A 25,829-nucleotide genomic window follows, 5' to 3' on the forward strand; every position below is an offset into this window, starting at 1 on the left:
ACTTCTAAAAAACAGGGAAGTGGACATTGAGTATCCAAGAAGGAAGCAGCTGAACAGCAACTTTACCTTTGGAAATCGTGAATGCATTTGCATTCTTGCTCTTAAAACACCGTTTACTTTATAGTTAGGCAGTGATCCTGGAACTTCGGTGTTTCTTACCTTTCTGTCTGCAGAGCAGGCAGCCAGAGCTCAATTAGATTTGTCATATAGGAGCTTTAAACTACTAAAGCAGGGGCATGTCTCACCTTGTGTTTTGAGTAAGTTTTATACACGTTGAGAGGGCAGCCCTAAACATTCTCCTCTCTGTACTTAATTGTACTCAGGATCCTTCCAAGAAATGTCAATTATGTCCCCAATGCTAAAGGGGGTGGGGGGGGAGCACACAACAGTTGTATGAGCAGGCAAAAGAACACCCTTTGACGTCTCCCGAAGGGGAGGAAACCTGGAATAAACTGAGGTAATTCAATACGGCCCTGGAGAAGCCTTCCTAACGTTCTAATCGGGACTTCCACTGTCCAAGTGTGTGTGCGCTTTAGTTTTCGATTCTTCCAGGTTCTGATTTTACATTTCTAATAAAAAGTGAGCTGACAGAGAGTGAAAGAGTTCTAAGGAGCAAAACAAAGCGAGGGAGCGAACGAGCACGCTTCTGGTGTGCCAAGATTAATCAATATTCTGGAGAGCTCGGGCTCCCCCTCCTCCCCCTGCTGTTTTCATTTCCCCACTCCCCCTTTCCCCAGCCCCTGCTCCGCCCCTTTTCTTAAGTTGCCTGATAGTAAGTGGCGGTTTCCGAGCACATGCAAGTTGTCAGGGCTAGCCTGCCCCGCCGCTCGCCCGCTCAGCTATTACTTGGAGCTACCTGCCGGGAAACTCACCTTGACGTTGCCTGGGGTGTCTTCCACCCGTCGCAGAATCAGAAAAGGTAAGCGCAGCCTCCTGTGTTCTGCGGGGCTCAATTTCGTGTCCCATTTTTCTGTTCGCCGAGCGGCGGAGTAAAGCTAGCCATGTTGGTAGGTAAGGTCCTGCTAGGACCGAGTGCCTCCAGCGTGTGCTAATTAGCCGAGCCCAGTCCGCTCTTGATTGGAAATTCAGTCGTTCAAGGTGGACTCGGGGTAAAGGAGGTCCGAGATCTAGAAATAAAATCAAGATCGAGCTGGTGTACATCAGAACTCAGAGTTTAAAAAAAAAAATCTGGACTCTCCTCTCTCCATTTCTTCCCCACTCTCTAAGCTTTTAATCTAGTGTAAAGTCTTAAACACATTGCAGGTCTTACTATCAATGACCTCAACATGCAGTTTTATTTAAAAGTCAAACTGTTAAGTCTTTTTTTGCACTCTTGGATTTACCGAAAGCCTGCTAGCGTCTGGGTTGCAGCTGCCTCCCCCACGGGCGCACACGCTGGCTCTGGCTTTGCCAGATACACACGTCCACAGGCAAAACTGATCATCGCTAAAGACTAGGGATTAAGAGTCTTGCACAGCATCGGGAGGAAGCCCATGATTTCCAGCAAGGAAAATGGTTTAGCCGTTTGTATTTGAATAACCTAAGAGCACTTTAAAGAAACCAGAAACCACAGGCTGTAATGTTTGGAATGAAAACTGGATTCTCTCATCTGTTGCAGAAATCCTAAATTTCAAAATATGGAGACAGCAGTGATGGTCTCCTTGGAAGGCTCGTGTGACTTGCGGGTTTGCCATAAACACAGATGTGGCATTATGCTCTTACTTCTAATAATATGAAAATGAATTATGATTTCTGATAATATAGAGATGTGCTTAGGGCAGTGTGCTTATTTCGTGAAAAAAATTATCCTGAAAAACCTCAAAAGCATTTCTACTGTCCCACGGGCACTTGTGTTCCTTTTATGACCATATTTACAAGTTAATCTGTTCATGTTTCTTTCTTAGTGAAATTAATAAATAAAACCAAAGAGTCACTACGTATGTCGATGACCACATGTCAGTATCTCAAACATCTCGGTTCTTCTTACTGGCAGTTATGTCTTCACCCACATACAAGACGGGAATTATTGAGTAGAATTTTCTGTGTTCAGTTCAACTGGGCATTTATTGAGTGCGTGGATTGTGCAATGTGCTTGGCTAGGCTCTGAGGAACACAGTGGAAATGTGGGTGCTTGGTCACATCCAACTCTGAAGAACCCCTTACTCATTGAGGGGAAAGAGCAAACTGGAAATTGGAACACAATTCTTTGCTCATCTACTCTAACTGTATGTCCACCTTGTATACATAGTCCATTAAAATAAACACAATCTAGCCTGATAGTGTAGCTCTCCAGCCTTCAATTTCTAGTTCAATTTACCCAGTGCCCATCTCAGCATGAGCCAACATTGATTTCTCAGCCCAGAGGCTGTAACTCTTGTCTCCTTCTGTTCTGTTCTAGTTGTGTTCTCTGACACCGAAGAGGAGATCTCACTTTCTGGGGACAATTTCAAGACACTGCAGTACAAGGTCACGGTATTCCTCGAAAGATAAAACATGACCAAAAGCAACGGAGAAGAGCCCAGGATTGGGGGCAGGATGGAGAGATTCCAGCAAGGAGTCCGCAAGCGCACACTTTTGGCCAAGAAGAAAGTGCAGAACATCACGAAGGAGGATGTGAAAAGTTACCTGTTCAGGAACGCTTTTGTGCTGCTCACTGTCACCGCTGTCATTGTGGGTGAGTCATTCGACCAAAACCAAAATTACAAAAGCCTGTATCCTGTTTCTGCGGGACCTCTGAATGCCTGGGAGTGTTATCAGATAGACTGACTGTAGGTATTCAAATCGATACTTCAGGATCTCCTCTGCATTTGAAGAGGGTTTCCTGCCCTCCCTTCCCCCCACAAGAAAACACAGCAGTTGGTTGAGAGTCATATATGCTAATCAGAAAAAATTGTTGATAAGCGTTAAGTTCATCCATTGATTGTGTTATTGAATCATCAGGCAGGCACAAGTAGCTAAATACTAACAAAAACAAATCTAAGCACGTTAGACGTGGCCAAAGAAGTATAATTCTTATACAATGTCACTTTCTCTTAAAACTGATTTATACAATTAGTGTACCCAAGATGAATCGGGAACCTCTGGTAGTAATTATATCCTAGCTAGTGCCGACCTGAAGCTGAGTATCAGTGCTTAAAATTGAAAGTCAGGTCTGCCCTGTGTTTGCATGCTCTTGCTCAGTGACTTGGGAAGGTAAATTGGGAAAGTGTTAACACAGGTCTCATTCATTCATTGCCTCATAGAGCCTGCCATAGCTGGCTACATCACTTTTTAAATATTTCAGTCCCTTACTAATTTAGCATTGGTTGACGGCAATCTGTATTAATAAAACTTCAGTTTATTTGGTTTAAAGCTATTTGAAATTTTAGTTTATTACTTACAGACAACACAGTTCTTACCTTGAAATACAGACGAAAATAATAACTATCCGAAATTTTTGACAAAACCAGTTTAGGCATCCTTAGGCTGGAAACATAAACCAATATACTAAGTCCTCAAATAAATTTCTACCAATTTCCCACCAAAAGGCACTCATGTAAAATTTTAATTGTTGTTTTGTAATTAGCCAAGAAATCCATACATTTTAAAGAAGGAATGACTTCATAAAAATTAAGAAACTTGTATAACATATGTATATAACCTTGTCAAGAGAGTTGACTTTATGAGTGACAAAGAGAAATACTGCCCAAGAGAAAAGTTGGTCATAAACTTTAGATTTAGTCCATTTAGCACCTTTGGCTCTTTTCAGTGATTGCTAATTAGTGAGTTTCCGGTTCATTATAGAAATACTCCAGGTGGCATGAACTGGTTGAGCCAGAGAAATAATGGCTGTCCTCAGTAGGTTCCCAGCTGTGATTCCGGTCCAGGAAGAAGAGTTTTAACACACACTGTGCCCTGGTCCTGCGAGTCAAGGAAAACTGCAATGTTCTTGTCTCCCTCATTTTATGCTCTGAATCACAGCTGTTGTCCAGCCAAGAGACAGCCTAATACCCGGAGTGTTTACACGAACTAGTACAGATACCTTCTGGGAAGGTTGCGTGTGCTCTCGGCTCTCACTTGTGATGGCGGGTATGATACTACAGACATCCCCGGTTTAAGGATGCAAACTTGTCAGGGACCAGGCAGTTGTCCAAAGTCACTATGTTAGAGAAGAGAAATGAATCAGCCTAGTGCCCGACACCGGCCTCAGAAGTAAAGACCCATCTTACCTTTGCTCTGCTGACTACAGACTGGTATGGGAAATGTCACGTGATGTGGATGCCCGTGAGCAGTACTGTTGCTAAAGCTAATGCAGCATTAGCCCTCTACCGTTTGATTGGTTCCATTAAACTCAAGGGAAAAATGATCATTCTACAATTTAAGTCTCACCCCTCACACCTAATTAATAGATAACCACTTGTGTCGCATGCTGTAATATGTATGGAGCTCGGTGTGTTTGGAAAAAAGACAAAATGAGCTATTCAAAATGGCGTTCTCAACAACCAGAGTTCAGTCAGTGTGACGAAAACATTTCCATTAAAGAACAGAGGAATGGAAAGGAGCAGAACGTGAGCCTGGAAGTCGGAATAATAGAGAAGGAAGTTGCTAAACACAGAGAAATAGCCTCCCTCCTAACAAGAAAATGCCAGGAATTAAGGGTCTATTCTCTCTAGGGCTCTCGCTTCCTAGCCCGGTGGGGCCTTTCCTCAGATTTGTGAGAACTGCAGTCGGACTTGGCGGAGCTGGGGTAGATGAGTTGGCTGGATGCCCTCGTGGTTGGCTTTACTAGTGGAAACTGAGGGGTTAGAAGCAGTAAGGAGCACTAACAAAGAAACACAAAAAGAGCTCATTGATAGTCAGAGGGACCACCAAGTTCACACCAAAGGTCCTGAATAGCAAACAGACAACTTATAAGCAAACAGATTTAGGAGAAAAGGAAGAAGCCGTTGGTTATTTTTTTGGTTGGTCGTCCTCGGAGGGCCCAGTTGAAACAAGGCCTCCACTTGTCATGGGAGCCAGTGTCTATATTAGCCTTAAGCAAGATAATGGGGAAGGAATATGTCTGGACATCAGTTCTTGGGGGGGAAGGAGTCAAGACAGATGCTAGCGAGTGAAAAGGAAGAAGTCATTTTCCCAACATCTGACTGAGAACCATAGGATTTAGTTTCCAAATTCTTAGGCATTGTCAGCTTTCAGGAAAAGATGTTTAAAAAGTTTATCCATTTTGTTTCATCTTTTTTTTCTAATGAGTTGAATATGCATTTAATCTGAAATTGAAAACTAGACAGAAATATTGTGGACAATGGATAGAGTTGTGTGAATTCATGACTTGGGGATCAAGCAGGGAATTGTAGCTACTTTACCATCGTGTCCTCTGCAAGTCTGAGCATGTGCAATTGGGTGCCATCTCCAGGCAGGGGCAAGGGGTGAACCTGTTGTGCCATGACAAAGCCTCATAAAACCAGGGGGAATTGGCAGAAGACAGCAGCGAGCGCTGAGTCCCTTTGGAAGGGTTTGTGTGGAAAGCCTTGGACCACATGTATTTTCCCGGGCCACTGCAGACGTTTGTTTGACAAAAAGAACACACTAAGAAGGGTGGCTGTTTCCCTTCTTCTAGAAAGCACTTGGTCATTGCCCACTGTGGTTAATCATGTGACAGTATCCTCGCATCTTGCTAGAAGAAAGGGAAAGTTCTTTCTTATGGAAGACACCGAATGTGACCATGTCAAGGGAATGTGCTTTCACAATAAAATAACCATGAGATCCACTCCCTGCTGGTCTTGCTGTGGACACGTTCACACACACACACACACACACACACACACACACGCAGTAAGTTGGCATCAGCGCAGCCTTTACCTGAGTTTGAAAGAAAAGAAAATATATTGACTACATCTTTATAAATCATTTCCTCCCATTCTCTAACTTCTTTTGGCAATAAACTTAAGTAGACAAAAATTCAGTGTAATCCAATAACATCTCAAAACAGTGACCATTGTGGATGCCTCTTGGGACAGGTGCCTCTTGGAATGGGTGTCTGGAGAGTTAGATGAAAAGTATATTATTTTTCTCTGATTAAGTGTATAGTTTGAATTTTGTATCTCTCTCTCACGCACACACACATATATATGTATGCTATAGAAATATATATATACTACTGACTATTGCCTTCTCTCTATTAAAGTAATAAATTAAATTACTTATATAAAAATTCAATGTTATTCACCAATTCAACAGTCACTGAAGGTTGTATATTTGGTCCTGTGCCTTGCAGTGGGTTTCCCAGATCTTGGGTTATTTACGGAGAGAGATAGATGAAAAGCAAGATGAAAAACAAATACACAAGAGCCAGAGGTTGCAATAGAGGTTTATACTCTGAACCTTTAAAACAAGATAGCATGCACATTTTGTTAGATGGCCTCTTTGTCTGCTGGTACTCTGTAGGTTCCGTTTTTCTCATCACACCGCCCTTGGGAACCCTAAAGGTACCATATTAATAGTAACAGAGTTTGAGCTTTTGATAAGAAATGTATCTGGATTCCTACAGTAGTTGTATTAGTCTATACCTGTGCGACCCTAAACAAAGTATTTAATCTCTCCGAGGCTTGGTGTCCCCAGCTTTCATCACAGTCAGATTCAGCTCACAATGCCAGCCACCTCACATGCTGGTTGCCACACTTTCCTCTGGATTAATTTTGCTTAAACATCACACCAGGGAGAGAAGCACGTTTACCCTCTTGTTTTATAGATGAAGAAACTAAAGCAGACAGTGTGGATGCATACTGAGGATTCTAGGCAGACATAGTGGCATGCACCTGTGGTCACGGCATTGAAGATGCTGGGGCCAAAGGATCACTTGAATCCAATAATTGGAGAGCCCATCACACGCATGTGCGTACACACACAGTCTCTCTCTCTCTCCCCCACTCTGGCTCCAGCTTCATCCTGGTACTCACACTGTTTTGTGTGTCTGTGTGCCGGCCCCAGCTCTCAGGGATGGTTCATCCTTGTTTTGTTGTCAGTTAGCTAAAGACCTGCACTAAGTGAGAAATGAGAAGGAGAAGCTGAGATCTCAAGAAAGGTCGTTCACGAGACTTGATGACCAAATGAAAGAGGATGGTGGTGGCCTTATTCTTCTATGACCAAGTGATAGAATACGAGGGTTAGAAAACAGGAGAAAGGGCCAAGAATCAGTGTGTTGCAATAACAACTGGGCTTTCATTGAGTTGAAGGCAGAACGCACCTATGGGGACTCGGCCATGGAAGGGTTCACTTTTGGAGGACATTCCTATCACATTGTGGAGGATAGAGATGGCTTTGGGGGACAGACTAGTAATGAGTAGTGAGTGCATCAAGGCATCATCCCGTCTAAGCACAGTCCTTCGTGCCTGGAAATAAGTCACCTTCCAGAAAGGCTGCTATGTACTCTGCTCCTCAGACACCTGCACTGTTCAAGTTGGCTGGGTGAGCCAAATAGATGAAGCCACATGAATACAAGATGGTTTACTACCAGCTAGAGGGCTGGGGAGACTGCTAGTGAGACCACACTGGTGACCTGCTTGGAGTCATGGAATGGGCACAGTTTGATACCCACGCTGATGTCACTCTGCTTCTTGAAGCCCCTGACAGTAGGCATCTCCACACAGGTCGAACAACAAGAATCCAAAGAATAGTAAGCAGGTTTTAGGCTCCATGGTTTCTTCAACACTTCTGGAGAAAGCTGGGAGGAATGATAGCCCTGGGAAGCCCTCCCTTGGAATTAGCAGAGGCACCTGTGCTGCTGTTTATCAGGGGCTGTTGGGGCTGAGAACTGGGGGGAAGGAAGCCATGGAATTACAGTCCTTGCTCTAGAGAAGTAACACAGAGATTGGGAGGAAGGACTGAGTCTACACACACACACACACACTCAGAAGCAGAACTACAGAAAGATTATCGGAGTTAACAAGGCAACTATCTGGCACACATGCCAACTGCACCCAGAACCTGTCGCTGTTTCCCACATTCTCCCAAAGCATTCTAGGACACCAGCTTTGCACTGATGGTCCTTTGCAGAATATTGGCGATCAGAGCTCTGGCTTCTGGTGTCACACAATCTAGGTCTGTAGCCCAGTTTCTGGATCTGAGCCTCCATTTCTTCACATATCCAAACTCTGCCTGGTTCTCTGAGTTCAGCCTCGTGTAAGCCGTGAAACCGTAGATAATTTTGCCATGTGCTTGACCTAAGTGAATCCATAGGGAACAAAAAGCTTGTGTTCTGCTTGCTTGCTGCCGTGGCAAGGACCCATCTTATCCACCGATTTGGTGCTTCTCGTGGGTTAGCAAAGTCAGACCCAAGGATTTAGGAGAACGAACATGGGGATGAGAGGAGACACTTAACCTGGTTTAGGCTGAAGGGATGTGGTTCAGATTTCCTGGCTGGAGAAGAGAGACCAGAGAGCAGAAAGAGACTTGATATCTGTAAAGGGCTTTGAGAGGCAGAACTGAAAGCCAGTGAGTGATACAGTTATGATCTGACCTTTTCCACCATGGCGTCTTGAGGAGAACCAAGGAGAATCCCCATGTAGCCATTCTCAGAGCACAGATTACCCAATGGCGGGAGTAGCTGGCTGGAGGTGACTCTCAGGAGAGCAGTTGGGTTTTTAATTGAGTGGTGTTTTTAATAAATGTGTCATACACAACAGTTTTATTCATGCCATCTGAGGCCTATGGGAGGACGAGCTCACACACTCCCCGCTCTTTCTTTTCTCCAGTATTTTTGTCTCTTACTGCTCATCGGAGTTGGGGCTGGCAGGAGGAGCAGAGCTGGCAAGAGAAATGTTGCTGCTTCCCAAGAGAGTTGGTCAGGTTATTTTGAAGTAGAGGACGAAGACTTGATGTTCTTAGATTATCTCGGGGTTTTACTTTGCTATGTTTTTCTTGTTGTTAATTCAGATGTAGAGAAAACAGAGCAAGCAAATTCTAATTTTCCTTCTGAGTGGGGGATGATCCGATTGTTCAAGACAATTACCTACAATAATAATGCCCTCCGTTTCCAGCTGGTTACAGTTTGTAAAGTGTGATTCTCTGTAGTAGTGTAAGCCACAGCCAGCCCGCCCACCATCTGGTTCCTTTCGGCAGATCTCTAGGAGACAGCTGAGAAGTCCTGAGAACCTTGAGGTCCTGGTTACAATCAGTGCTCTCCACACACTTGCCTGATGATTGACTACCAAATCTCTTGGCCTCTTTTCTCAACACTTAAGTCTGAACCAACGCCTGCTTCCAACTCTTATGTTACAATATTTGAAGCATGCTTTACCTTTCTCTAAATTATTAGGATGTATGGAAAAGTACGTATTTTCATGCCAGCATTGACCATAGCAGAACCCTTTTCCAAAACCTGATGATCTATTCCCTTGAGCTAGTTTTTCCAATGAAACGAGCCTTATCTCCTCTTGACTCCTGGACAGCCATCATGTATCTGGCCACATGTCCCATGATAGATGCTTCCTATCCAGGGTTTAAGGATGGAGGGGAAGCATATTGCAAAAGCCACTGGTGCTCATCCATCAGGGATCAGCGATGGGACACAGGGAGTCTTTGTTTTTGGACTCATGTAAACAAGATTGTAAAGAGGTCACGTTGTGTAGGGGAGGCAACCAGAGTTTAAACACCATCTTTTCCAAGTGTGCATTCCAGGTGTGAGAGCACGCTGTATTTATAGAGCTCGGAGATGCTATCATCCATCAGGTATTTGGTCTGGCAACTGTGATGCTGTATTATTGCCAGGACATGAGGAAATACACGAAGCATTTCAGGGCACCAAGTTTAGCCATTATACTCATTAAGTATAAGAATTATGAGTTTTATGTCCAGGTTTAGGGCTATCAAAATTGCCCAGAACTTGTTTTCTAGGCCAAGAGTAGTCATATGTCTATGACCAATCAAATGGCATGCTCTTCAAACTGAATTGCTCAGGTCAAGGAAGTATATGGAGTCACTCAGTAGATTTATGCAGCAAAACCACTTTCCTGTCCTATATGTAAACCATTTCAGACCAGAAAGTCACATATGGTAAAAATTGAATTTAGTTCTAGCAGTTCTGAAAAAGTTAAATATCCTAAAGAACTATTCACGTACTAAGGAATAAAAGAGAGATACTCAAGAAGTTCTGAAATAAAAACAATAAATAAAAAGTGGATAAAAGCACCAAATAGGGAGGCTTAGATGAGAAAGAAAAACCAGAGATAGACTGGGCAGAGAGGGGAAGGCACTCCTTCTTTCCATTGTTTATCAAAGACCCAAAAGGAAAATTAGAAGCAGTAGACTGAGTGAGAAGCACAATCAAGTTTTGAATTTCAAGACTGAGTTCTTGTCTCCAGAGAAGCCATTCCTTTCTTTCTCTCCCCAAGAGACTTCTTGGGTTCTCCTTCTAAGGCCTCCAGGACAGGGAGGGTCCAACTAAGGACAGGGCTTTGTTAACGAGAGAACCTTGCAAGAGGAGGCGCAATTACCCCTAATGAGAGTAGAGATGAGTAGCTCTCACCCTTCTCACTCTGAAACGATGGTTCATTTTGTTCACGTTTTGCATCCCTTAAACCCGCCATTACAGCAAGAAGAACAAACTTCAGGGATCCTGGGTTTGACAAGCTTGCTTGTGTTTCCAGCTTACTGATGAATGTGAACGGAAAAGCATCAAGACTGTCTGTTTGGAGACAGCCTGCTACCAACGATGCCTTTGTTCTTGTTAATGAATGGGAAACTAAGGCATCAAGATAGAACATAAGTCTTTGAAGAGAGGCCTGTGGTCAAAGTTGCCATTTTTGTTTTGGTTTGTTTGTTTGTTTTTCTATTGTTGATTCATCTTTGCTTTCTTAGATTTTCATTTTAAGTTGAAGGAAATGAGACAATACTTCCAGAAAACTATGACTACCTTATTCAGTAAAACTCCTACCGTCTTGTCAGTTCCCCCCTGTAGTGCTTTTCACAAGGCCGCGGGTGGTGGTGGAGCGCCCACCACGGCTGCCTGAGGTATCGTCATCTAGGTGGGTGCGTGCGGTGCCTCTGTCAGCAAGGCTAAGTGGTTGAAGTAGCACAGGAGCCAACAGCAACTAAGATCGGAGTTGTTCTAGATTCAGTTCCTGATCTCTAGAAAACCAGAACTTGTTGGTCAGAGTGGTCCATTAACCAAGCACCAACTAGAGGCTTCTCTCTGCTGTTCAAAGTAAGGAAAGTCTTCACTGGCAAGTTACAGCAGAACTCAGGAGAAACCAACTCAGGATGAAAGAGCAGCTTCTTAGGAGAAATAAAGAGGTCATGTAGAAACAAATTCAGTAAGTGTTTTGATTTTTGGTTTTTGCGTTGTTTGTTTTGTTTTTCTGTTTTGAGACAAGGTTTCTCTGTGCAACAGTCCTAGCTGTACTGAAGCTAGCTCTTGTAGACCAGGCTGGCCTTGGACTCACAGAGATCCGCCTGCCTCTGCCTCCCAGATGCTGGGATTAAAGGCGTGCGCCACCACTGCCTGGCTTCACTAAGTGTTTTTAAAGATGAGAGTCTTTATAGTTTAGCCATTTCTCATCTGTATTTAGAGTAATTTAGTGAATATAAAAATAAAAATATACCTAATCTTTTTTATAATTCTAAGGTTTTTTTTCCTCTTATACACAAACAATAGCATGCTATAAAATGTTGCTTTCTGCCTTTCCATTTTCCCCTGTATCTTGGATGTTATTTCTAACTGACACATAGAAGTTCCTTATTCTCTCTGAGCTACAGCTAATGTACCATAATTTCTTTAAGCATCTCTAGTTGATGGGACACTTGGATCGTTTTAACCTTTATATATCATTGTAAAAGCAATGAGGTGGATAATATTGTATTGGATAAATATCATATTATTATTTCATGATGGTGAAATAGATCTGTGGACTGTATCCTTAGAAATAAACTTGCTGAGTCAGAAGGAGTTCTGATAAGTCTGTTGCATGAGGAGGGAGCGGGCCCCTTTTCTGTCCCAGCCACCTGGCTAGTTTATACCTGAAATAACCACACAGAAACCATATTCATTAAAATACTGTTTGGCCCATTAGTTCTAATTTCTTATTGGCTAATTCTTACATCTTAATTATAACCCATTTTTATTAATCTGTGTATCACAACGTGACTGTGGCTTACTGGCAAGATTCTAACCAGCGTTCCTCCCAGGCAGAAGATCCCTGGCGTCTCTCACTCTGCCATTCTTCCCAACATTCAGTTCTGTCTTCTCTGCCTACCTAAGTTCTGCCCTATCAGTCCCAAAGCAGTTTCTTTATTCATTTAACCAATGAAAACAACACATGAACAGAAGAACCTCCTACACCAGTCTGTATAATTTCTGTCCCATAAAGTTTATAGCAATCTGCTTCTCTGAACTGCAGGTTTGTTTTTATTTTGTTTTAATTTCCTTGCTGCTATCACTGAAAGATTTAAGAAAGGATGAGCTTTAGGATATGGGCCTGCTGGCCAGACAAATGAAGGAAACTAAAGAAACCTGTATAAAGACAATTTGGGTGCTACAATTAAGCAAATTTAGGTATTCTCTTTCCTTTCAAACCTTGGGTTTACCTTGAATGAAATGCCTAAAGTGCTTCAACTTATCCCAAACCACCTACAACCCTCACATCAAACCAAAATGCTTAAACCAAGACTTCAGTTTTTAATCTCTCTGCCTCAGATCTCTCCTTCAGTTTAGCAGAAGTTCAGACGGTGACTTGTTTACCAACAAGGGCTTGAGATGCTAAATGAACAAGAGCCTGGCTCTTAGAGGGGGCACATGAATAAACTCCCAGAATCCTTGGGCCAGTCGCCTGAGGATCTAAGATTTCTAAGATTCAGGACCCCTGATTGGCTGACATTTGTGTAGGGGTGTCCTGGTGAGTGTGTGCTGGCAGGTGATCCTATCTATAGCAGTTGGAACGTTAGGCATTTCCTTTGGATGGTCTGTTCTTGGGTGGTGTTCAGGTAATCTCAGTTTGTAGTCCTTCCTGCAACCAGGTATTGCTTCAGGGTAAACTACTAAGGCTCAGGCCTCCATTAAACTTATCGATGGCTGAGTCCTACTCTGGCAGGTGATAATGGTTGGAAGTAAAGAACTTCCTTTGGGTGGTCTGTTTCTATTTAGCTTATCATGGTTGGCTCCTACATTTTCTCCTTCCCAAGCACCGACAGGACCCAATCTTGGGTCCTGCTTGCCCATGGTTTTAAGGAGGTATTATTGGGACCTAAGAACAACTTAAGTTAACAAATCTATTTATTGACAACTCTGGCCTACTTTCCTGGTATATCAACGAGCATTATAGGTAGTTATCTTGTCGCCCATGCCAGGGAGTTCCCCCTTGTCTCAGCCTTTCAACCTATATTGGGCAGGAGCATGGGACAACATGTTCCTTCCCACAGCTACTTCAAGCAGACATTGGTGCATTGTTAAAGGCTAGCCAAAGGTAAGGAGGGAATTTAGGCAATGGGACACTCACTGGACTCCATTGAAGGGACAGGGAGCGTTCATGTCTGCTGGACTGGTCCACATCAGCTTTCAGGAAGTTCAGGGCTCACTGCCATTTAGAGCAGGTTATAGTCAGCAACTAATGCTTAGTTGTATCTGCCAGCCAAGTGGAAGCCTATTGAGATAAGTTTAAACTAGGAACAGAAGTTAAAATTTATGTACTTAAGGAAAAATAATACTTTCTTGAAATCCACATTGTAGAAAAACAGCAGATAACAGGTATCTGTAAACAGAAGAAATAGACTCATACCTTTGAGTCCTAGCAAAAACTACAGATTTTGCTTAGAAGCATGTTCAGAGAACCATGTATGGTTTGGGCAGAGATGCCTTTGGCCTGATGAGAAAAAACTTTTAGTTCATATTTAAATGGCAACTAAAATAAATATAAAATCCTGAGCTTGTGACCCAAACAGGAAGTAGTCATTGCTCTATCAGCTTATTAGAACTATACTATAGAGGGAGGGAGAAATTATCTGTGCTTGTGAAGGAGGAAATGTAGGAGCCAGGCGATGTAGGCGCCAGCCATGATAAGCTAAATAGAAACAGACCACCCAAAGGAAGTTCTTTACTTCCAACCATTATCACCTGCCAGAGTAGGACTCAGCCATCGATAAGTTTAATGGAGGCCTGAGCCTTAGTAGTTTACCCTGAAGCAATACCTGGTTGCAGGAAGGACTACAAACTGAGATTACCTGAACACCACCCAAGAACAGACCATCCAAAGGAAATGCCTAACGTTCCAACTGCTATAGATAGGATCACTTGCCAGCACACACTCACCAGGACACCCCTACACAAATGTCAGCCAATCAGGGGTCCTGAACCTTAACCTTTACTACTATAAAAACCAACTCTAACTGAGCTTAGGGCTCTCTGACTATTCCAATACGTTGGACATGCGGAGAGACCGAGTTTGCCAACTTGCATAAAACTTTTACATTTGGGTCTTGGTCTCCTTGTTGGTTTCTAGGAGACTTCACAGATCTGGGCATAACAGGTTCAGTTCCCAGCACTCACAAGGCAGTTCATAACTATCTGTACCCCCAGTTCCAGGAGACCTGAAGTTCTCTTCTGCCCTCCATGAGCACCCGACAGTCAAGTGGAACATATACACACAGGCAGGCAAAATACCTGTACATGTCAGATTAAAAAATAAAATACAGTATGGTAGTAAAATTGATGAAACCTATTTTTGCTTGCATGCACTATAAAAGAGCTTAGAATTCACTAGAAAAAATAAGTTGGGTTCAAGCAAAATATCTAACATTTATGTTTGGGTTTGCATGGTTCTTTTAAACTCAGAACGTTTAGCTGAGAATCTTAAAGAACAAAAGGATCTTAGGTACTACCTGTCCTAATAATCTAGCCACCCCTCTCCCATTTTGCACAGTTGAAAAAAAAAACTCTTGTGAGTTTGCGTGATTTGAAGATTTCCAAAGAAACAGTTTGGAAACATATTTTGCAACTTTGCTTACTATAACACAAATGGAATATTCTTCCACTTCCAATCTCCTCATCAAGGCAAAATGACAAACCCTGTAGATTTCATGGGGAGATTATCCTTAAAGGAAATACAGCCCTTAACTATCTGGGAACAGTGTATTAGGAGATAGAAGGTCACAGAGACTGTCAACAGCAGAAGGCACAATTTCCTCACTGTCACCAGTTGGAGCCTATAGAGTTCACCTAATTTTGGAGCACATCAACTCAGGTTAAACCCAAGATTCAGCCTTCAATGATCTTTTTGTACACTGTGAAGATGTGTCTTTGCCAAGGCACCTTCTGATTGGTTTAATAAAAGAGCTGACTGGCCAATAGCTGGGCAGGATAAGGTTGGGTGGGAATATCAGACTAGGGACACAGAGAAGAAAAAGGGCAGAGTTTGGGAGATGCCAGCAAGACACAGAGAGGAAGTTTCTAATGAGATAGCTAGAAGACTGTAGGTTTATAACCTAGGAAAGGGGAGAGCCTTAAATAAGAAAATACAATTTAAAATGTAAGAGTTAGCTAGTAACAAGCCTGAGCAATTGGCCGGGTATTTATAATTAATATTGAGTCTCCATGTTGGTTATTTGGAAACTGGTTTGTGGGAAAGAAAAGTCTGCCTACAAGTCAGCCTGAAGCAGAGTTGGAGTTCATTTAAAATTGAAAGAAAGTTGCCAGGGAAAGAACACAGCACACTATATCATGGGGCAAGTTTCTCAAAGAAGAGTTGCCACTTATTAAAGATATTTTAACATAGATTTGTAAACACATGTGAAAATGAGCTTCTTAAGGGAAAGTCACCATTGCACATGTTAATCCCAAAGATGGGATGAAAAAGACGACTGACCCAAATCATCATAGATTAATTAAAGCAAGTAATTAATTAATTGAAGCAAGCATTTTCATTTGTGTACTCGGGCTGCTTCCCCCTAAGATGGAGTTCGAGAGGTCATCACTGGATATGAGAAAGACAAGGCTGTTTTTATAGCTCAGAGGTAGGAAGTTTCCAGATGGGGGATTTGGTGTGCAAAATGGCCGGGTTACAGGAGCAGAACATAGGCATGCCAATGAAACAAAGACAAAGGTTGCAAGGTGGGCAAAACAAGGCAGTCATAGGTGGTTGCATAACCTTTTAAAACAAAGACAGGGTTGCAGGATGATTATAAACAACTTTTTGAAACAAAGACAGGATTGCCATTCCTGGAACAGGCAGTACAGAACCATTTGTAGTTAAGGTTGCAGGTGGGACATAGCCCAATCCTTGAGAAACAGAGGTTTAATCATAAAGTGGAATGAGCCTAGTTTGTCTTTACTAGAAGATGACTTTTAAGCCTAAAATGGAGGCAGGCTGGTTCGTTGCATGTTTTAGCATTAGCTACACATTCTGCTTTTGTGGCTTTCAAGTTATACCTCAAAGGGTTACTAAGAACCTCTTCCTTTTCTCTGTTGGATGGGTGGGATCGTAGGGTGGCTGCAGCGGTGTCTTGGGTGGGAATATAATCTGAGAAAGCCAGGTGCCCCTAGATTTGTACAAGGGGTTCAGGATATGTCTTTGTGAATTAAGTTTCTAGTGACATAATAGAAGACTGTAAGTTTATAACCTAGGAAAGGGGAAGGCCTTAAGTAAGAAAATACAAATTATGCTGGAATTCCTGATTCTTAGCTTGATTCCTGGAAGCTTCAGCCAAACTCCAGGATAAGGGAATCTTCACCCTTCCCCCAGTCCCATACTTTTCCTTCTTTCTAAACTTCTTCACAAAGAGCATACGGTGGGATTAATCCAAAGGGATGGGAGAGCAATGGGGGTCAAAGGTAGGAGCAGAATCAAGGGAAGGTGGAGTAGGAGGAAGCTTCCTGGTTCTCAGAGCCATCAATCAACAGGATCTGATGCCATCGGAGAGAGGTATCCGTGACAACCTACTTTAGATGTTAAAGGAGTCCCTTTGGACATCAAGTAGGCTAAGTAGAAGAAGGAAAACCAGTTGGGAGGCTGCTTATTACTGCAATCCAGGCAAAGAGGAGTGTTCATAGCTGAAGCCTTCATTTAGATAGATGATAGATAGATAGATAGATAGATAGATAGATAGATAGATAGATAGATAGATAGATAGATAGATGATAGATAGATAGATGATAGATAGATAGATACATAGATAGATGATTGGATGGATATAGATATGTATGTATGTTTATATGTATGTATGCATGCATGTTTGTGAGTGTTCACACATACACACACACATATTGTAATCAAAGCATAGGAGACTAAGGGCATGACCAGGGTCATAGAGGAAGGTAAAGCCAGGGCTGGGCCAGCCTCATCCCAGCATCACCACCATCAATAGAGCATCATCATCTGTGAAGGATCCTCAGTGAGTGCTCCTATACACGAGAAGCAGCGCAGGGAGGAGCCTCATCGACTTCTGCAGATTTGAGAGACCCTGACTTCCGTGTGCAACTGCCTGGGGCTTGAGACTTGTTTCTAAGCAACAGAACACAACAAAGCAGAGTTCCTTTGTGCCTTTGAGCTCCACCTGTTCTCTCTAGCTCCTCGCCTTGGAGCATATTGCATTGTGAGGAATGAGGGACACGAGAAGGCTTTAGTCTGCCAATGCATTCGATGCAAGAGTTTGTGGGTAAAAAAGAGCTTTAGCAAAATGTTTCCATTCCAAACACCGACATTCACCAAAAGCTACATACAATGATTTGACCCAAATCTCACTTCAACTGTGTCTCGTCCTCTCACTCTTATTTTTGCCATTTTCAAGTTTTCCATGATTTGGACAGTTGACCTATTAGCAAGTTTTTACCACTTTTAACGTGTTGTGCATACTGAGCCTTAGAAAACAAGCCCACCTTGTCTTGGTTTAGAAAGTGAGAGGGTGTCAGTCTTCTGAAGAAATGCTGTGTGCCCTCTGCAGGGAAACATCAAATGCCTGCTGGCATCTCTCCTTGAGCATTTCCTAAGTGAGAGCCCCCCTGTAGACAGAAATGCACCAGTCTTCCGAGGATCCAACCACACAGAATTTTCACCACCTTGAACATCTTAGTTAGGGAGCTCCCTAGATTCTGGGCTTCTTTTTAAATTACTTAAGCCAAGAATCCTGGAAGATTTTGGACTGAGCATGCACAGTGTGACATCCCTGTTCATATGTCATCAAGGTACAAATTTGGCTAAGTATGTTTTGGCTCTAACAGAATTATTCTGATTTTTGGGGTCATTTGCGCAACACAAATCTGTCTCTTTTTTTGCCTTGACATTCTAGTGGCCACCATAGGCTTTGTGTTGACTCTGGGCTCATCAGGCAGTGTCTAAAGTGTCCACTGATGGAGATCAGCTTCTCAGGGACTCCGCTGCTGGACCAAAGGGAAGCCAGCTTATTAGATAGAGCTCATCCAAAGACCTCACCTTGCTGCCCTTCACTGCTTGAAAAGGCAGAGCAATGAGGGCTCTCAGAAGTCTGCAGCACACTGGATTTCAGAGAAGGTTTTTTTGTGGGGTTGGTTTTTAGTTAGTTTGTTTGTTTGTTTTCATTGCTGGGGTAAAAGTAATGAGAAAATGAGAAAACAGAAAACCTTAACTGCTCAAAAAAAAAAATACAGTTTTCCCATTCAGAACATTTTCTGTTAATTTGGAGCTGATTGCTAGCCAACCTATCACTGGCTTAGGGCAGAAAACTGAAGAAAAATGTCTTTTGTTTACTCACTCAGCATCTGAGTGTAGCGTGAAAGTTTCCCTAGGTAAATCTGACAGCACTTTCCTCCCGCGTAAGCATCAGAATTAGTTAACCTAAACAGCCTGTTTACTTATAAGTTTTCTGCTTTGTTAGAGAACCCAAAAGGCAGGTCAAATATGATGCGATAACTTTGATTCCTTAAATCAGCGCTGTGACTTTGAGAGGCCAAGGGCAGTACAGACCGTGGGAGGGCGAAGTTGTGCCGGTCCCTGAGGGCCCTAGGCAGACTACTCCACCCTCCCTAATCGCACTGAAGCAACACAGTTTACCAGCTGTGTGGTGCTGGGACTTGGTCCGCCTTCTCTGGTGCTCTTGTCCTTTGAGATGTGTAGAATAATATAGTTCTGGCCTCAACAGGATTTGGGAAGTAACTTGTTTGTGAGGCCTCGTCACCTGCCATCACCCAGAGGTGATTTGCTTTTGTTAAGGCTGTGAATTCTGAACCACGTCAGAGCCAGAGCAACTGTGCGAGGCTCACAGGAGTTCACAGAGACTGAAGCAGCAGGCAGCAGGGCCTCTATGCATTTGCTATAGCTTTCAGCTTAGTGTTTTTATGGGGCTTCTGAGAGTCTAAATGAATGGGTCTTTGTTCTTGTACCTGCTTTTGGGGATCTTTTCCTTTTGGGTTGCCTTGTTTTATCTTATTATATTGTGTTATTTTGGTTGTATCTTAGAAACCCATTCCTTCCTTCCTTCCTTCCTTCCTTCCTTCCTTCCTTTCTTCTTTTTGGTTTTTGTTATTTTGAGACAGGGTTTCTCTGTGTAGTGCGGGCTATCCTGGAACTCATTCTGTAGACCAGTCTGGCCTTGAGCTCACAGAGATCCGCCTGCCTCTGCCTCCCAAGTGCTGGGATTAAAGGCGTGCACCATCACTGCCCAGCCACTTATCAGGCTTTTATGTTTGAGCAAGCTATCTGTCTTCTTAGATCAACGAATCAATTTTTTAAATGGACATGATAATATCATCCTAATAAAGTAAGGACGAGAGCGAAACACTGCCATTAGCACGTAATAAGGGCTCAATAAACATCCCCTTCCCCAATATAAGCTTCTCTTTCCCAAGAGTACAAATCACTCACTTGGCAAAGACGAGATAGTAAACACCCCAAAACATAATGCAGGACAAAACTGATTCCCGGTGTACCAGCCATCTGCTTCAATCCTACACTCCCTCGCTCTCCAAAGCGCTGGTCCTGAGCTAGCTACACCTCACGAATGAGTGCTGCTACATCTCTGCCGTTCCCGCCACAAAGGAGCTTGTAGACACAGGGTGCAGGGCTAGGGTTGCAGCCCACAGTGCATCCTGAAGCCCTAGTTCAGCCCGCAGCACTAGAGGAGGAGGGTTTTTAAAATGAGATTTTATTTTTTTTATTTTTTTATTTTTTTTGGTTTTTCGAGACAGGGTTTCTCTGTGGCTTTGGAGCCTGTCCTAGAACTAGCTCTGTAGACCAGGCTGGTCTCGAACTCACAGAGATCCGCCTGCCTCTGCCTCCCGAGTGCTGGGATTAAAGGCGCGCGCCACCATCACCCGGCTTTAAAATGAGATTTTAGAAAGACCTCATGTCATAGAGATGATGGTACATCTATACTTACTGCTAAACCAGTCACAATAGTCAGGAATTGGAACCAGCCTCAGTCTCCATCAACAACAGACAAATAAAGAAAATGCAATACAACGGGATTATATTCATTGGTAAAGAGAAATAAATCCATATTTTAAGGGGAAATGGAATGAGATGAAATTAAGTGCAATAAACCAGATTCAGAAAGACAAATTCCGGGGGCTGGAGAGATGGCTCAGAGGTTAAGAACATTGCCTGCTCTTCCAAAGGTCCTGAGTTCAATTCCCAGCAACCACATGGTGGCTCACAACCATCTGTAATGGGGTCTGGTGCCCTCTTCTGGCCTTCAGGCATACACACAGACAGAATATTGTGTACACAATAAATAAATAAATATTTTAAAAAAAAGAAAGACAAATTCCATGTTTTTCTTTTACATGTGAAACTGAGGTGTGTGTGTGTGTGTGTGTGTGTCTGTGTGTCTGTGTGTCTGTGTGTGTATGTCTGTGTGTGTGTGTTTACAGTGTGGCTCTATAGGTCATGAAACTAGAAAAATGATCCAAAGAGAGAAGGAAGAGATCGATTTCTTTGTTTGTTTTTTGTCTTCAAGACAGGATTTCCCTATTTAGATCTGGCTGTTCTAGAACTCGCTCTTGTAGGCCAGGATGGCCTCAAACTCACAGAGATCTGCCTGCCTCTCCCTCCCTAGTGCTGAGATTAAAGGGTGCACTATCATCACCCAACAAAGAGATAGCTCTTAAGAGAGGGGAGGGAGGAGGAGAGGACAAAGGAATACATATATAAGAAAGCAGGAGGTCGTGATACCTCTGGGAACCTGGAAACAGACCAGAGCAGGGTTAGTGGCACAGAGCAGGTAGTGAGGGAGATGATAATATGCGTGAGCGTGCCAAGCTGAACCAGTTGCTTTGTATGCTAACCCACAGAGAAACTGAGGCACACGCTAGAGGAGCAGGTGCCCAGCAGACCAGTGTGTTGACTAAAGATCACAGAATATTAGCACCCTCTGAAACGTTGCCTCCCTGATTGTCCTTCTTGTACACCATTCAGTATCAATTTGGCAGTTAGAATGAAGGGATTTTGACAGATGTACACTGCCCATGTATGAAATTATGTGCTGGAACATTCTAGAAATAAACTCACTATGAACCACTAACTCTTTGCCAGGAGAGGCGGGAAGGGTTGGAGATGGGGGAAAACATGAGGTCTGAGTAGAAACGGCATGGGCCTAAATCCTAGCTCTGCCACCAGAGTATATTTGACTTTGGACACATTTTACATTCATTGTGATCAGGTTTCCCCCACCACTAAGTTGCTGAAATAGCATCTTCATCCTGGGGTTGTTGTGAGGATTAAATTGCTAACAGGAGTAAAAGTTCTGACAATGCCTGGCTTGTAGTAAGAATTCAGGGAGCGTCAATGAGTTTCTTTTTATTTAAGCTGTAGTAAGAACTCAGGGATCATCAATGAGTTTCTTTTTATTTAAGCTGTAGTAAGAACTCAGGGATCATCAATGAGTTTCTTTTTATTTAAGCTGTAGTAAGCTCTGGGAGGCTCAATGACGTCCTTTTTATTTAAGTTGTAAAGCCAATGCAAGCGCTTTTGCTCCAAGATCTCTGCATTTTTAAATCGGTTTTTCTCGCTTGCCTGTTATTCCTACATTTCAGTAAACGGCTAAGTATTTTCCTGAAGTTCTGAGACCTGGGTCAACTGGATTTTCTAGTTGCATACACGGAGATGCTTTTTATCACAAGGTCACAGTCTCGAGTTGGAGAATGGGTAGTAGTGCTTGCTGAGACCCGAGAACTGAAATTGGAGTAGCAGTGGAGGGTGGAGTGAACTTTGTGTTCCATTTCATAAGAAAGTGGGGAAGTTTAGTTTCCGTAAGAACTTCTCGCGTTCCTAGGAAAACCTTGGGTTCACCCCTCCCCATTCCTATCCCTGACCCTGGCTTCCAGTTACCTCAATATTGGGTATTTTCTTTTCTTTATAATTTACTCGGTCTTTTTAAAATGTGAAATTGCAACTCAAGGCGGATATTTGAAAAGTGTTTACGATATTGGAATGACTAAATTTCCTTGGGCAAGGAAAGTCAGTTGGAGAAAGAGAAGATGGAGTAAAGGTGTTTGACAGTTGTATTAGCTTCTGAATGTCGGCAGGTGTCACGCATCATCTAGCTTATATATGCTTTTACTATTCTAAAAGAATATTCTACAATTTCAAGACCAGAAGGAAAGCTAAGGAGGAAGCTGCTGTTTTTTCTTTGTACCCACCTCTCACTGAGTTTTCAACAGGAAATCTTAGGGAAAGTTTTTTTTGTTGTTCGTTTTGAAAGTCTTCTCATGCCAGCAAATAGCAACTCAGTACAATATAGTTGCCAAGGCAATGTCAAGATCGTGTAGCGCGAGAGAAAATGTGGTGTGTGCAGACAGAGAGATGGGGAGAGAGCTTAACAATGAGAGCGCCAGGGTTTTCTCCAGTTGGAAAGTTTAATTGTTTTATATAAGTGGTTATGCTCGCAGCTGCACCATCTGTCCTGGTGGAGCTTTCTCGTGAAGCCTTTTCTTCCCATATCACCTTGCTCGGGACTGTTTGGCTTGTCCTCCAATTGTACCCTAGTCTTCATTCCTACACCAAGCCGTGTCATAACGGGTCCCACCGCATTTGAGTTAGACAATGACATTTTTCACTTGCTCGGTTCAGAAATGCTTTTTCTGCGAAAGCTACTTCAAGGCCTGGACTCAGCAAACCCCTCCACATAATGACTGTGAAGACAGATACGTCCCTTGCTCCCAACACTGTATAAATATTTGCTACTTAAATAAAATACTCTAGTCAGACTTGAGTAGCTGCCAGCTAGATATTTGCTCATTTTTTAGAGACTGTTGCCTTAGTTTTAAAAGACTCAATTTTCCTTTCTCTCTTTCTCTCTCTCTTCAGGTACAATCCTTGGATTTGCCCTCCGGCCATACAAAATGAGCTACAGGGAAGTCAAATACTTCTCGTTTCCTGGGGAGCTTCTGATGCGGATGTTACAGATGTTGGTCCTACCCCTCATCATCTCCAGTCTTGTCACAGGTACTTGGCATCTACACTTTTTGCTGTGTGGCTTTTTGTTTTGTTTTGTTTCTTTTAAGTATGTTTATTGCAAAAGAACGCTTAGAAAAGCCAACGCTTTAGGTTTCTGCTGGATGCATGCTCTGTTCTAGAGAAAAATAAAACAAGTCCCTTTGAAATGATGGAAAGGAGGGCTTTAGTAATAATGCATGAATGATTATGACTCTCGTATTTTCACCAATCACAAAAAGGAGATGGATTTAAACAGCCATGTAATCTGGTCTGCCTCCCCGTGACCGAGGTACCCTGCTAAACACCACACCACCCGCCTTCTCTGACCACAGTGATGTAGTTGACTAAAGCATACAACAGGTCTGTTTTCTCACCCTCTTATCCCACCCAGAGAACATCTGGTTGGACAGCCTATTAGCTATTGATGCAAGAATGCTTGTTCTCAGAGCCACCAGGACATGAGCGGGAGCCTTCCTGGAAGCCTCATCAAGAGGTAATGCCCACAGCACACTCACCAACTCTGCCGCCACCAACACTTATCTCTTCCTGGTGTGCCTGCATGGTTTCATTTCCTTCTCCCGTTTCCCCACCCACCCCCCATTACCTTTAATGCTGGCGGGAGAATGGGGAGGGGGTGGGAGATGTCCCCATTGGCTACGCTGTCCATGACACTTTGATTTTCAACCAGAGGAAGCTTGGAAGGATAGGATCTCTTTACTGTGACCGTTGAGGGTGCGGCTTTCTCCTGCATGGCTAGAGGTTGAAGAGTCATTAGTTATGTGGTTGACAAATATGGATGGGGCAAGAAGTTGCAGAAAGAAGGAACAATGACTGTACATTCCTTCCTGCCACTCTTCTCTTTCCCTACAGCCCATCTCTGACTTGGAGAAAGAATGTCCATAAACACTGCCCCAGCAGGATGGTGTCTGGGTTTATAGATAAAGCCCCAAACCTCAGGTACTATTGACCCTGGCCTCTTTTTCCACTTGGGGTCACTGTCCTTCTTGGGCAGGCCAGTTTGCCTCTGTGTGAGCTGTGTCTTTTCTGCTCTTCCCATGAGTTTTCAAAGAGAATTATATTCTTCCAAGCTGTCTGTGTAACAAGAACTTCATAGAGCAACTCAAAGGTCATGGGGCAGCATTCTGACTACTACGTGCCTTAGAGGGCTGGCCATTACATGCACAGAAACTATGTCAGATTACTCCTCCGTGCCTTGCAGATCTGTGCTGGCTACCACTTGTCCAGGGCCTTAAACAAGTAATTGCATGTGCATGAGCTCAGAGTGGAGGATAACCTGGCCACAAACCAGTCCTGTCACCCTTTAGGGCACCTGTTTGTGAAAATGGACTGGTCCGTTGTTAACTATGGGTAATTGTAGATATAGAAGATACAATTCCTATCACAGAAGCCATATTAAATGTTAGCCTGGGGCACATTTTCATTTTGTTAGCTATTTTTCTCAAAAAAAAAATCTTTGTAGAAATCACTTATAGGTCAGAGCCTATGTCCAACGTTTTATTGAGTGTGGCAGTGAATCCCCCTGCGTCATCCCTAGCAGCTAACTTCTAGGCTGAGAACCTGTAAGTCCTCTGGACACACGCTGATGTCTCCCAGACCCCTCTTACTGTCTCTTCTAGAGTGGAACCCATGTTTCTGCTTTCTCGCAATTAATTATGCGATTTTTATTTTGAGACACAGAAACCCCTTGTACAACACAGTTAGAAAAAGCATTGCTTCCTCTTAGAAACAATCCTCTCCCTGGAATTCCCTGGTGTTTGAAATACTAAATAATCAAGTTTATTATAGGAACAGGAGCTTTCGTTGAGTAAGTTTTCAGGAAAAAAAGATTTACTCTGATCTAATCCCTTTCAGTGCTTCGAAAGAAAAATTTGGTTAAACATTAGGTAAATTAGCAACCCTTATAATACGGCTGTTAAAAAAAAACATAACAGCAAATTGCAAACAACCAATATAAAATAAACTCATGATCTAGGTACAAGTTGAGAATGCTGTCACATAAAATCATTAATCTTATCCAGGGCTAGGCCAAGGAAAGGGGTCTGTGGCAGAGTTTAGCTAAAGAAAGATATTTTTACAGTGTTCTCTCCCAGGAGTAATCCCGAACTACACAGTAATCTAGATACTTGTGATCAATTAAAATGAATGATTGATTCAATGAGACTTTCCTTTGTGGTTTTAAATACAAAACATTCTAAAAGTGGGGATACAGAGGAGGAAATGTTTGCAAATTATCAGGACTCCCTAGAGGATCCCCTGGGCTTTATTGGACGATGTTACTGGCGAAATATGTTGCCCTGGGAGGTAACAAATCCAGGCTCCATTATTCAAGAATGAAAAAGCAATCTCGAAAGCTCGCAGCCGTCAAGAGGGTGACGTGTACATATGAAGATGCCCTTTCAGGCTACTTCTTGTTTTCCTGCTTTGATAGTCATGGATACAGAG

The 25,829-nt window shown here is 43.0% G+C and overlaps 1 protein-coding gene across 1 annotated transcript in view; it reads left to right on the top strand.

Annotated features, from left to right (window-relative positions):
- Positions 1-437: 437 nt before the first annotated feature.
- Positions 438-25,829, top strand: part of Slc1a3 (solute carrier family 1 member 3) — a 75,937-nt gene continuing 50,545 nt past the window's right edge. The window contains exons 1-3 of the mRNA XM_075975923.1: positions 438-919; positions 2,399-2,674; positions 23,238-23,375. Of these exons, the coding sequence (XP_075832038.1) occupies positions 2,494-2,674; positions 23,238-23,375 (319 nt within the window). The 5' untranslated portion in view covers positions 438-919; positions 2,399-2,493. The remainder of the gene's footprint in view (positions 920-2,398; positions 2,675-23,237; positions 23,376-25,829) is intronic.

This window comes from Microtus pennsylvanicus, chromosome 6 (genome assembly GCF_037038515.1).
Source record: "Microtus pennsylvanicus isolate mMicPen1 chromosome 6, mMicPen1.hap1, whole genome shotgun sequence".
NCBI classification, from domain to species: domain Eukaryota; kingdom Metazoa; phylum Chordata; class Mammalia; order Rodentia; family Cricetidae; genus Microtus; species Microtus pennsylvanicus.